Source organism: Ceratotherium simum, chromosome 24 (genome assembly GCF_057802395.1).
Source record: "Ceratotherium simum simum isolate JZ-2026a chromosome 24, ASM5780239v1, whole genome shotgun sequence".
In the NCBI taxonomy this organism is placed as follows: Eukaryota; Metazoa; Chordata; class Mammalia; order Perissodactyla; family Rhinocerotidae; genus Ceratotherium; species Ceratotherium simum.
Genome location: NC_141923.1, coordinates 43,460,513 through 43,474,641, shown reverse-complemented (window position 1 = coordinate 43,474,641; position 14,129 = coordinate 43,460,513). Strand labels below are relative to the sequence as shown.

Genomic DNA, 14,129 nt, shown 5'->3' with positions numbered 1-14,129 from the left:
TATCCGAATTTTCCAAGACTTCCAACATTCTTACTATTTTGGTAGCTATGTCAGTACTTCCCGCCAAAAGTCACCAGGATCATACCTATCGTTGAACAAGTTGGGTTTGTTACTCGTTTGCAGTGAGGGAGAATGCACAGCTTGGGGAACCATGGGGCACCTCAGTAAGAGGTTATTAGATGAAGCAGTGAATGCTCAGGGCATCACCTTTGGGAACAGCAACAGCCCAGGATTCTGTGGAACCATCCTGCAGAACATGGCAGGGAGCCAGGCCCGCAGCATCAACAGTACAAGTGGTGTTTTTGTTGGTTTTTTTCATTTCTCAGAAATCAAACCTGTATCAAGCATTGTAATAATTCTAACTTGGTTAATTAATTTAAAAAGAATGTTAGATTTGAGCTTTGTTAGGTGATTTTGGGGAGAGTTTAAGGAAATGGGGCTTTGCTGTAGATTGGATGCTGTAGAGAAGTGGAGGTAATTCTGTGATTAGTTATCCTACTAAATCTTATCTACAAGGAGAAGACTAGACCAAGGTTAATGCTGTAATTGGTAAAGAAGCAGCAGTCACTTGGTCAGGAAAAAAAGGATATTTAGTCATTTTTGTGGCTTGGAGAATGTTCCTGTTTTTTCTGTGTTTAGACATGATTAGGGAGTGGTCCTATTTTTGTCTTGATCCATCATGGTCACAGAGCCAACCTGTCGGATGTTGATGTTCTGTGAAGTTGTTCATGTTCAACAGGAGACCAACACGACCTAGCTGTGGGTGCCAGATGAGCTCTGTAGCAACACCAAGGCCCTGCTGGTAGTACCAGGCCAGCTCCTGAATGTCAGGGACTACTTCTCTTTCTCCTTTAGAAGGTCTTGTGTCCTTTGATATCTCTGCTCGCCCTGTATTTGCTTGGAGCCAGAGTGCTCCGAAGTTGCCCTGCATACTCGTTGTGTGCTCTCTTATGCCTCAGTTCCCTCATCTCTACAGTGGGGAAGATAAAATACCTACTTTATAGAGATGTTGTGAGAAATGGTGCTAACACCTATTTTAACATGCACAGTGCTTAGAACAATGCCTGGCACTTAGTAAGTGCTTAATAAATGTTAACTGTTTTCTTTAGTGAGGGAGAGTTTGGTTTCTTTCATCTTGTATTATTTTATTTATTTATTTATTTATTTATTTATTTATTTATTTATTTATTGTGAGGAAGATCAGCCCTGAGCCCAACATCCATGCCAATCCTCCTCTTTTTGCTGAGGAAGACCGGCTCTGAGCTAACATCTGTTGCCAGTCCTCCTCCTTTTTTTCCCCAAAGCCCCAGTAGATAGTTGTATGTCCTAGTTGCACAACCTTCTAGTTGCTATATGTGGGACGCCACCACAGCATGGCCTGACAAGCAGTGCGTCGGTGCGCGCCCGGGATCCGAACCCCGGCCGCCAGTAGCGGAGCAAGCGCACTTAACCTCTAAGCCAGGGGGCCGGCACCACATCTCGTATCATTTTAAAAGAGTGTGTGTTTAATGAGTAGCATATAAAACTAAAATTTATTTTCTCTTTTCTCAAACCAGCCCCTGTGCCCTTCACATTTCTGCCAACACTAAAAACAAACTTTTTAGTCTGTCTCGAGGTGGTTTTGTACGTACGTATTGAATTCAAAAGGAAAAGACTCCATTTCGAACTTTGAGTCACTATCTTGTGGTTGCAGCACGTTATAGCTTGCTGCTTCTTCAGATTCTATTCAGTGGACAATTGTCCACTCCTACATCAGTGTGTGTCTGTCCTGCTTTCTAGAATTTTCCCTTCCTATCATCCTTTTCTCTCATCTTTTTCATGTTGTACTGTATGACTCTTCTTAACAGTCATTTTATTATATGCTCATGTTCTTTCTAACTGGTTATTTTCCTAACTAGTTACCTAACTGGTTACTCACATGGCTCATGGTTTTTTGTTGTCTCTCCATTCTCCTAAAAGCTGGTACAATTCTGGTCTTCTTATTGAGATGGACCCACGGTAGTTCCTCGAGAATCTAATTGGATTTCCAAAACAGGGTAGCATGTGAGGGGGTCCTGGTCTCCAGTTGAGAAATCCTGGGACCACTCATAGTTGGCAGCATCCAGTGGATGCTGGAAGCACCTCCATGACATACTGTGGTGACCAGGCCACTGTGGCCTGGACCAGGTATACTCCAGATCAAGCCTGTGCTTCTTGGTTGTCTGATATGTCATGTGGAATTTTGGAATTGGTCAGAGTTATTCCTTCTTTGTTAGCCCTGCACCAGATACATAACCTTCTTATTGCACTTCCCAGACTGAACTTGATTTTACTGTATATCTGTCGTCCACACCAGACTGTGAGTTGCGTGAGAGCAAGGTCCTTCCTTGTCTTTATTATTTTCTACATACTTTCTCATACAGCACCTGGCACACTGGTAGGCCCTCAGTAAATGTCCAAATGAATGAATATTTCTAAATAAGGTTAAAAAGTACAGATACTTGAAAGCCTGATAAAATGCTCATAGCCAGTGCCATTTTAGAAGCTTTACATATTGAGTTAATCCAGGAGGAGCTAGTTTCAAATGTAGTGTAGGTAGTCATGGTACCATATCACCGAAACTTGTAGATATTGGGACCGAGTCCTTCCTTTGCATGGCTGCATGGTAACTGGGTTACAAAGCAAGGGTGTGGTCTCCATTAACACGGTGTAGTTCAAACCAAAGACTGCCTGTAGTCTTTTTGCTTAAGTGTTCAGATGTTGGATTTGGATTGAGCTCTGTAAATACCTATATATTTACCTAATGTAAGAACTGTTATTTAGTTCTAGAAAGTTTAATTTCTTATTTGCCCCTGATTAGTAACTTGGAATGACTATTGAAATTCAAAAATGATGTCAATATTTTAGAAAAAAGTACAGGGAAATGAGGAGTTTTCAACTTGAGCTAAACAGAATAAACTTAGATAAAGGAAATGAAATATCTCTAAAAATTTCAGAGTCTTAGAGGTGATATAATTCAGAATAAAATTTTATTAGAAATACTAGAGTCTAGAGAGAGTTCTGGGAGGATAAGGAGTTGAAAAGGACTTTATAAAATAATCTGGAACTGATCATATTACAAATTTGAATTTACCTGATTTATATATATTATATATATTTTGTAAATATACAAAATTTATATATTTCCATTCCATTCTCACTTCTTATTTTGTTCTCTGGTGAGGACTGTCCCAGTATTTTCCGTTTCAACATTTTTTCTTTTGCACATTGGTCAATTTCATCTTCAGTAACAAAAGAAAAGTTTTTACTGTCCAATGAAGAAAATTCTAGACTCTGTGCTTCTGCATGAGGTTTACTTCCTGGAATGGGAATTATTTATATAATTTTGTATAATATATTATATTTATACAACAATATATTATACAAAATAATAAATTGTATTTATTATTTAATGCTCTTTTCTTTGCATTATTCGGTCAATAGAATGAATTCCAGTGCAGAAACAGCTTATTTCATTAAGCTCAGATCTGTGGGAGCTGTGAAAAACAAAGCAGTTCAGACAGTCTTGAATCTAGGTCGAGTTGGCTCACCCAACTCTCCCTCTAGGCTTGTTTACCCTAAGACATTCTCTTGCCTTGCCTGGTGGTGGCAGGTATACGAAGCACCTAGTACAGTGGCTGGCACGTGTTACCAGCACACCAGCCCCTGTGCCCTTCACACTTCTGCCAGCATCAGAACCAAACTCTTTAGTCTATCTCACTGTTGTTTTTATTTGGTGAATAAGGTATTATTGTGAATTTTTGATATATTTTTTATTTTAAGGTATGATGAATGGGTGAAGGCTGACAGGATAATCTGGCCTTTGGACAAAGGTGGACCAAAGAAAAAACAGAAGAAAAAAGCAAAAGTATGTACATAGATTTATATCCTTTATGATAAGCACAGGAATTATTCATGTTGTATTGTGTTTTTTATATATCTCATTTTCTCATTGTAATAATCATCTTGGTTCTTTTAAGGTAATTGTGACTTCTCTCTTATAACCCAGAAGCTAAAAAAGTAAAAAATTTAAACACCTTACCATGTTATTTCAGGAAAGGTGAAAATCAGCAACTTAGGGCATAAACTTCAAACTAAATGCCTATAGAGGCTATAATGAAAAGTGGTAAAGTAGGACTGATTGTGACAATGAAGAGGGCACAGTCCTCATCCAGAGAAGGGTGGACCGACCACTGCTGTGGGATGCTGACCCAAGGTTGCCAGATATTAGGATTTTTCAAGACAATTGTATTTTTTAAAATGTGAAATCTAATTTTTAAATGTTAGAAGCTGATACTAAATTTCAAAACACATATCTGCTGGCCAGTTGTACCCTCATCCACACCCTCAATTTTCAACTTTTGCTGCACAGATTCGCCTGGTGTTAGTCTGTTTGATGGTAGAGATCGTTCTTTTCCTTGGGGAGTCGTAAGGAGCAAGGGGAGTGCTGAGTGGTTGTACAGCTCTCGAATGTCCTGGCTCTGACCTTCACAGTATAATTGCGGTGTTAGAAACTGTAGAACATCATATTCATATAAGTACAGAATATGTTAGAAAACTATTTGTTTTTAATTTTTCTATAAGCAAAGACTAGGAGTTGACATATAAAATACAGTCATGTGCCATATAATGACATTTTGGTCAATAATGGACCGCATATATGATGGTGGTCCCATAAGATTAGTACCATATAGCCTAGGTGTGTAGGAGGCTATTCCATGTAGGTTTGTGTAAGTACACTCTGTGATGTTCGCACGACGATGAAATCACCTGACGCATTTCTCAGAACGTATCCCTGTGGTTAATCGATGCATGACTGTATCTAACCTTGTTGAGCTATAGTTTTCCTTGGACAAGTAGAATGTTCATTTTTCATAAGGCACTGGCCCTTCTCATACATTTTGTTGTTGTTATGCAGAATAAAGAAGACAGTGAAAAGGATGAAAAGAGGGATGAGGAGAGGCAGAAGTCAAAACGGGGACGACCTCCTTTAAAATCTACTCTTTCATCAAACATGCCGTATGGTTTGTCTAAGACTCCAAACAGTGAAGGAAAATCAGGTACCAGAAGTGCTCGCAGCAATATGCCAGACAGCTCACCTCTGTCAAATGGAATGGAAGGTGCTCAATTTTGAGGATGATTGATTTTTTTAAAAATCAATAATGTAGATAATAAAACTTCAGTTATGTGAGAGATTCATGGAAAGTCATCTAGAGATGTTTTTAATCTCATATGGTCTCAACTACAAAATTTAATTTGGAGAAAATGTTTATTTTGCTATATCATGTTTATTTAAAATTTAGTGACGTTTTACTTTATTTAGAAATACCTTTTCTGGTCAAGTTATAGGGATATTCTATTTTAATAGAGGGTGGGTTGACAAGCCATGCATCGTACTGTGTGCTGCACTGTCCTTCAGAGCACGCACCAGGGGCTCTTGTAATTCAGTGCTATTCACCTAGGATTTTTCAACAAAAGTGAGATGGTGTTGTTCAAAGAGAGGACAAACTAATGTGGTGTAGACATATTTTGTGATGCGTCTAGGTGAACATATTTTATTCTGCTTTTACCTTTTTTCCCCACTTCTTTTGGTATGTTTTTCAAAGAAATGTTAAATAGTTGTCTTTTATAAGTAACCCTTCCTTCAAGAAAAAAGCTATTCTGAACTACAGGATTGCCTGCCGTTAGTCCATGTTGTGCTTGTGGGCAAAGTAGAAAAGGGCATCCTTCCTCCTCTTTACTGCCATCTGCTGGAAGATAATCATAATACACAAATACAAGATGTCCACAAAGTGAAAGATGCCCTCTTAGGTGGCATGCCCTTGTGCATTGTACAACCTACAAAACTATACATAGTCTTGCTAAACTACCTCATAAAAGGAGTTCTTTTTTTACCATGAGAACAATAAATTCTAAATGTATGATAAAACCACAAAATAAAACTATATACCTTTTCACTTAAAAAATTCATTTAAATTTGCCTTTTTGGACTTTAGAATATGAGTACCATGTGGGCAGATTTTTATATTTTACAGCTCCTGTACAGTGTTAGAACCCTACTTTATTATTTTAAAATTTTTCTGACTGAGAGAATGATTTCTTTTTTAGGAAGGTAGCTTGCCTATACTTTCATTTCTGTTAATCAGAGGAATATTTAAAGTTTTGAGAATTCAAATTGCTCATTTTGTACATGTCTTCTTTCCGGAGTTATTTTAAGTAGAATGTCATATTCCTTTCTAAAGACACAAAATGGCCATTACATTTATTAATCAAGTAGCTACTAGATCTCAGATCAAACCACTTAATACATTAACTTCACATCTCAGCACTAGTCCTTTGACCTTTCTAGGGGTTATTGTAGCCTAAATATGATCCTAGTGAAAACTGAAAAATAGCTTTTTACAAAATTGAGATAGTAATATTTTCTATGTGATGTATTTTTACGTGGAGTTTAATTTGAAATCTCGCCCTCCCCCCCATTTTTGGCACAAATGTATGATTTATTTTATATCAGAAATTTCTACAGAGAGGTATTCAGAGGTGCATGATTAAGAGTTTTGCTTGTCTTTGGTAGAATTTTTATTATAAAATTACATTGGTAATTAAGATAGAAACTTTGTAATATAATAATATTTCTTCTTGCAGACTCTTGTTCATCTGATAGTGAAACAGAAGACCTTTTAGAAAAGAATTTGATGAATGAAGAACTTTCTCCTGATATTAAAGAAGAACTAGAAAAAAATGAAAATTTAAATAATGATAAACTGGATGAAGAAAGTCCAAAGATGGCTGCACATCTATTAAAAGAAAATGATAGGACTCAAATACAGCCTTTAGAAACCTTGAAGTTAGAAGTTGGAGAGAATGAACAAATAGTACAGATTTTTGGAAATAAAGTAGAACAAGTAGAAGAAATTAAGAAAGAGGCAGAAAAATCTCCTAAAGGAAAGGGAAGACGAAGCAAGACGAAAGACCTTTCTTTGGAAATTATAAAGATTTCATCATTTAGCCAGGATGAAGCAGGAAGTGAACCTCATGTAGAAGCACAGAGTCTAGAATTTTCTTCATTAGACAATAAAAACTTTTCTTCTACTACTGAAGATGAAATTGACCAATGCGTAAAGGAAAAAAAGTTGAAACGGAAAATACTGGGACAGTCATCACCAGAGAAAAAAATAAGAATTGAGAATGGAATGGAAATGAAAAATAGCATATCTCAAGAAAGGACCAATGATTGTGTTGCATCTGAGGGAATGAAAAACTTAAATTTTGAACAACACTTCGAAATAGAAAATGAAGGAATGCCATCATTAATAGCCGAGTCAAACCAATGCATTCAAGAACTGAGTAGTGAAAAATTTGAGAGTCCAGCTGAAGAAACTGTAAATATTCCACTCAAAGAAGAAGAGGATGCAATGCCTCTGATTGGGCCTGAAACCTTGGTCTGCCATGAAGTCGATTTGGATGATTTGGATGAAAAGGATAAGACCAGTATTGAGGATGTAGTCGTTGAAAGCTCAGAGTCTAACTCTCTCGTTTCTATTCCACCTGCCCTACCTCCTGTAGTCCAGCATAACTTTTCAGTAGCTTCACCACTTACTCTCAGCCAGGATGAATCTCGAAGTATAAAAAGTGAGAGTGACATAACCATTGAAGTTGATAGTATTGCTGAGGAGTCTCAAGAAGGTGTCTGTGACAGGGAAGCAGCAAATGGGTTTGAAGCCAGCGTTGCCTCTGCTACCTGTAGTATAATTGTTCAAGAAAGAGAGAGCAGAGAGAAGGGTAAGGACTTTCTAGGGAGAAAATCAGCCTTTATGTTAAAACCAAATAGTAGTAAGTTAACGGTCTTAGGAACTGCTGATATGTAAAGTACTTTTCCTTCCTTCCTCCCTCCTTTCTCTTCCCTTTTTTTAAAAAAATGTATATATAGAAAGTCATGTAGAGTAGACAGGAGAATAAATATACTTGCTCATGATTTTTTTTCAAATTCTCCTTTTCCCCTTATTTCAGGTCAGAAAAGGCCAAGTGATGGAAATAGTGGATTACTGGCAAAAAAGCAAAAGCGTGCCCCAAAGCGAACAAGTGCTATAGCCAAAAATGAAAAGAATGGAACAGGTTGGTGCTTTTCACTGCTGGCTTTAGTACAGAGTATTTTCAGCATTTTGTTGGCTTGATCATTTGTGTCAGTTTAAAAATAAATTTGGGTTATTACGTTCTGAAAATAGCAGTTTTTCCATTAATTTTTAATCTGAAGGTGCTTGTCAATTTTATTTAGACCTGGGATAGCTGTGATTATTTCACTTGTATTTCTTATGTAAGGCGGTTTAATATTAGAGGAACATAGTTGTGAATCTTGAATAAAATAAAAATAACATTTGCTGGGATAGTAAAAGCAGATTGTTTCAGTTTTCCTTTAATCTAGAAAAGCTGATTTCTAAATAGTATCGTGGTAATTTTAAAACCGGGAGAAATAAAGAAAATTCTTACTGAAACAAACAAGGAAATTAGTAAATCAATAAGAATTGGGTAGATTACATGAAAAACAGAATTCTGTACAATAAAGAATAAAATTACTACTATATATTACTATTCTACTATATTGTAGAATATAGGAGAAATAAACATGGTTGATTTTGACAAATTTAAGTTTTACCTCCAAAACATGCCTTCTTATAAGCCTGGAAGGGAAATTCTAGGTTATAGTAGATACATACTCCAAAGAAGGAGCATGTAATTTATTTAAGATAAAAGATATTTCAGATGAAAACCTTTGAGGCACATTTCAAGTTCTCAGTAGCCAGATGTGGCTACCGGCTGCACATACAGATCTAGAGTTTAGAGAGAGTGATAGAAGATGAGACTAGAAAGGTAGCAGGAATTACAAGGGGAAAATGAGTAACTTTGCAGTAGATAAGCCTGGCGGACACCACCTTCGTCAAATGATCAAAGTGAACACCATCAGGAGTGGGGCAAATTGAAATCATGTACCACCTGAGAGGATGCAACAAGAAGATCATGGCAGCACATCTGTGATATTCCTGTGAAAGATGCCTAACTTGAATATAATCAGGAGGAACCATCAACAAATTGAAACTGAAGGATATTCTATAAAATAATTGGCCTGTAATTTTAAAAATTGTCAAGGTCATGAAAGTCAAAGAAAGTGGAACTATTCCAGATTGAAGGAGACTTATGAGATGTGACAACTAAATGCAGTATATGAGTCTCACCTGGATCATATTGCTATAAAAGACATTATTGGGTCAAGTAGAGAAACTTGTATGGGACCCGAGGATTAGATGATAGTAATATATCTGTGTTGGTACCCTGATTTTGATGGTTGTGTTATGGTTCTGTAGGAGTGTGATGGTTTTAAAAACATATCCAGGGCCGGCCCTGTGGCTTGGTGGTTAAGTGCGCGCGCTGCAATGCTGGTGGCCCGGGTTCGGATCCCGGGTGCGCAGCGAGGCACCACTTCTCCGTCCATCCTGAGGCCGAGTCCCACATACAGCAACTAGAAGGATGTGCAGCTATGACATACAACTATCTACTGGGGCTTTGGGGGGAAAAAATAAAATAAATAAAATCTTTAAAAAAAAAAAAAAAAAAAAAAAAAAAAACATATCCACAAATTTGTTGATGTTCTTCCCTTCAAAAGGCAAAGCCTAATTCCCTCCCCTAGAGTGTGGGCCGAATTTAGTGACTCACTTCTAACCAATAAAATAAAGTGGACACGATGGAGTACGACTTCAGAGAACAGGTCATAAAAGGCACTGCAGATTCCTCTTTGCTCTCCCTTGGATCACTTGCTCTGGGGGAAGTTAGCTGCCACGTGTGAGGACACTCAAGCAGTCTGCGGAGAGGCCCACGTGGTGGAGCTGAGCATATCCTGCCCACAGCCGTGTGAGTGAGCCCTCTTAGAAGCACACCCTCCAGCTCCAGTCGAGTATTCAGAGACCACAGCCTCTGCTAACAGCTTGACTGTAAGCTCACGAGATTCCCTGAGCCAGGCCACACAGCCAAGCTGCTCCCAGATTCCGACCCTCAGGAACTGTGAGATGGTAAACATTTGTAGTTTTAAACTGCTAAGTTTTGGGCTAATTTGTAGATAACTAACACAAGGACATTGTTCTTATTTGTAAGAAATAAACACTCAAGTACTCAAATATGGCAGGGCAACTTTCCTTCAAATGGATCAGAAAAACATTTTTTAGTAACTGTCTTGAAAACTTTTTGTAAGTTTGAAGATTGTCTCAAAATAAAAAGTTGAAAAGATTAAAAAGGAAGGAAGAAAGGAGATGATCAGTTTTACATTTTGGAAAGAATCTTTGGCTTAACTAAGGCAGTGAAAGAAGGAATGAATGGAAGAGATTTGGGAAATAAAATCCCTAGGACTCAGTTATTATTAGTTAGATATGAGGAACTGGTTAACTGACATGGAATACAGAAGTAGCAGCAGGTTGTCGGAAGAGTAATTTAGGGAATGTTGAGTTAGAGGTACCCAGTATTAGGAAAATTAGGGTCTGGAGCTTAGAAGAAAGCCCGTTTTCAGAAGACAGTTGTCAGAAAGATTGCAAGATGATGAGATTGCTATGGGAGAATTATAAAATAAGAAGAAAAAGGGCCAAAAGTAGAAGTATGTGGGATATCCCTTTAAATGGGCCAGGAAGAGTAGAGTAGAAGCTGATCAGAGATCAGTGAAAATCAGTAAACACTAGTGGATTTGAATAAGAAAGAAGTTTCAAATGCCATCGAATATTCAAGTAGGATTAAAATACTTTCATTGAATTTGGCGAATAGTGTGTGTTTGGGACCCAAACACACAAGAGCACAGAGATGTGATTAGAAGGTGTGCAAATCAGGATAACAAAGAATTTCTCTTTCAAGAAATTTGACCCTGAAGAGAAGGAAAGAGGTGCCAAATAAAAGGGGAAGTTTTCTTCTCCTTTGCTCCCTCTCTCTCTCAGGGTGGGAAAGATTTAAGCATGTTGGTAGACTCTGGGAAAAGAGGAAGTTGAAGATAAAATGACATTGGGATATTCCAGAGGAGCTGGGAGTCACTGGTTTCAAGATTATAGCTGAAAAGATCTGTTTGCCCAGAAACAGTCTCCTCTTTTTGAGCCTCCTCTGTCACCCCAAAAAAAGCAGTAAGGACAGTGATAGGTAGTAGGAGAGGGGCTGGGGAATTGAGTGTATAACCCTCAACTGTGCCTTTTCAGTAGAAGGCAAGGTTGGCTGTTGAGAGTGAAAAGGATGGAAATAGGGCGTAGAGCTTGAAAGAAAGGAAGTAAAATTGAGAGAGAATTCTAATTTGTTATGAAGTGAAAACCAGAAGCATCTCTGCGCACAGATTTGGTGAGGAGAGACCAACAGATGTTTTATTACAACAGAATGTTCACATTTTATTACATGTGTTAAAGTTGCATGTGCATATATCAAGATCTTTTTTGTGCTTTTTCATTTGTATAGTTTGAGTTGGTCTTTTGGGTTGTTTTTATGTTTTGTTTTAAACATAAATGGGGCAATACTATGCATATTGTTTTATAACTTTGCTTTTTCATTTAACAACATATATTGGATATTTTGCCATTTTTGTTCTTAGGAACTTTAGCTCATTCTTTTCAACAACTTTAGCAAAGTATTCAATAGTATGTCATTTTTAGCCATTTCCCTATTGGTGGGCATTTAGTTATTTACATTTTTTCACTGTTATAAACTTTGTGCATTTGTGCAGATACCAAAAAGTGTAATTGCTGGGTCTTTTGCATTTTAATATTTGAGATTTTTATCACTTGTAATCCTGAGTCAATTTTTTCTTATTCTAGGACAAAGCAGTGATAGTGAAGATCTTCCTGTCCTAGACAATTCAAGTAAATGCACCCCAGTCAAGCATCTTAGCGTGTCTAAGCCACAGAAGCTTGCACGATCTCCTGCGAGAATATCCCCTCACATCAAAGATGGAGAAAAAGATAAACACAGAGAAAAACATCCAAATTCATCCCCTCGGACATATAAGTGGAGCTTTCAACTCAGTAAGAAGCTTATAGAAAACTTGAATGTATATTGTAAAGTGGTGTCTATCTTAAAATGCCAAAATAAGGAATGATGATTAGCAAATTCATTTATTTAGGTATTCCAAATGCTGTCTTATCAATAATCGCCACTTATCTTAAATGCAAATCCATGTCTTTTCATAATTCTAACTTGATAAATATTGACCGAAGGAAGATCCTCAGTTATGAAATAAAACATGTATGATGTATATAAATCAATGAAACTGAAACACCCTCTCCGGTATTGACAATTGGAAATTAATAAATCAGGAAAACATCAATACAAGGAAACTATTTGGATAAATAACTGCAATTATATACAATGTGTGTTGATGTTTTCTTGTGTTTTTCTGATCGTTTAAGTAATACATCATAAGTAATACATGTTTAGTATTGAAAATTTGGGATATATAAAGAAATCCTCATGAATTTAATTAATGTCTTCCCTGTTCATAGAGCCTTATTTAGCTTACTGTGGTAGGTTTTATAAACTAAAGCCTGGGGCTGGCTCCGTGGCTTAGCGGTTAAGTGTGCGCGCTCCGCTACTGGCGGCCTGGGTTTGGATCCCGGGCGTGCACCGACGCACCGCTTCTCCGGCCATGCTGAGGCCGCATCCCACATACAGCAACTAGAAGGATGTGCAACTATGACATACAACTATCTACTGGGGCTTTGGGGGAAAAAAAAAAGGAGGAGGATTGGCAATAGATGTTAGCTCAGAGCCAGTCTTCCTCAGCAAAAAGAGGAAGATTAGCATGGATGTTAGCTCGGGGCTGATCTTCTTCACAAAAAAATGAAAAATAAACTAAAGTCTTTGTTGATTTATGAGTTGAACTTCTGATAGAACTGCCATCTTTTTTCCTCACAGAATTATTTTAAAATCCAACTTACTTTTTTTCCCTTTTAGATGAATTAGATAATATGAACAGTACAGAGAGAATCTCTTTTCTCCAAGAAAAACTACAGGAAATCAGAAAATATTACATGTCTTTGAAGTCTGAAGTTGCTACCATAGACAGGAGGAGAAAAAGATTAAAAAAGAAAGACAGAGAAGGTAAGTTAATTATAATTTTTCTTCACCCTACTTTTCAAATATATATCCTATCATTTTAGAAGATTGAGGTTAGTCCCTCTGAATATAGTACACATTTATTGTTGTTTTGAGATTCCTACTGTTTTCTTTCTCCCTCCCTCCCTCCCTCCCTTCCTTCCTTTTCTTTCTTCCTTGGAAGATTAGCCCTGAGCTAACATCCGATGCCAATGCTCCTCTTTTTGCTGAGGAAGATTGGCCCTGGGCTAAGATCCATGCCCCTATTCCTCTACTTTATATGGGACATGGCCTCAGCGTGGCTTGATGAGCGGTGTGTCGGTGCACGCTCAGGATCTGAACCTACAAACCCCGGGCTGCCGAAGCGGAGTGTGCACACTTGACCGCTGCGCCACCGGGCCGGCCCCTTCTGGTGTTTTCGTCTTTGTTGCTTTTGTTGGAGTGAGTCAACAACTGAATTAATCAGAAAGACACTCCTGAAAGAGACTATGAACTGTTTTACAAAATGTGTGATTTTACGAAATGCAGTAGATTCTCAAGAAGAGCTTATCCCCTCAGAAATTCACTCTTTGTTCCACCAACATTTATTGGCTGCCTGTTAATAGGTACTATGTTTATTATTATGGGATTCACCAAAATGAATAGGCATATGGCTTATCCTCAAGGAGATTATCTTGTTGAGTCATTTCCTAAGCAACTACTGTATAAGATAGTTCAGCTCAATAACATTAATGCATACATACTGCGTGCCAGGCCCTTTTTCAGGTGGTGGAAGTACAGAGATGAATGAGATGCAGACTTTGCTCTCAAAGATCTTAATGCTAGTGGGACAGTGTGGATAGACCCTAAGAGTGATATTAAGTCTCAGAGTTGGTAGAAGGAGAGATTACTTTGGAGTAATCATGGAGAGAGAATAGTATCTGACCTAGACTTTACAAATGTATAGGATTGACTTCTAGTTAAATATTGACATGTTCATATCTACTCCATCCCCAAGCCCCACTAAAATA

At 37.7% G+C, this 14,129-nt stretch overlaps 1 protein-coding gene across 2 annotated transcripts in view; it reads left to right on the top strand.

Annotated features, from left to right (window-relative positions):
• Positions 1-14,129, top strand: part of ARID4A (AT-rich interaction domain 4A) — a 64,516-nt gene that overhangs the window by 45,432 nt on the left and 4,955 nt on the right. The window contains exons 18-23 of one of the 2 annotated variants that reach the window (XM_014784271.2): positions 3,802-3,886; positions 4,937-5,078; positions 6,664-7,800; positions 8,029-8,133; positions 11,844-12,050; positions 12,979-13,125. In XM_014784271.2, coding sequence (XP_014639757.1) covers positions 3,802-3,886; positions 4,937-5,078; positions 6,664-7,800; positions 8,029-8,133; positions 11,844-12,050; positions 12,979-13,125 — 1,823 coding nt within the window. Of the gene's footprint in view, positions 1-3,801; positions 3,887-4,936; positions 5,139-6,663; positions 7,801-8,028; positions 8,134-11,843; positions 12,051-12,978; positions 13,126-14,129 lie in introns of both variants that reach the window. The other variant, XM_014784270.2, reaches the window with a different exon arrangement.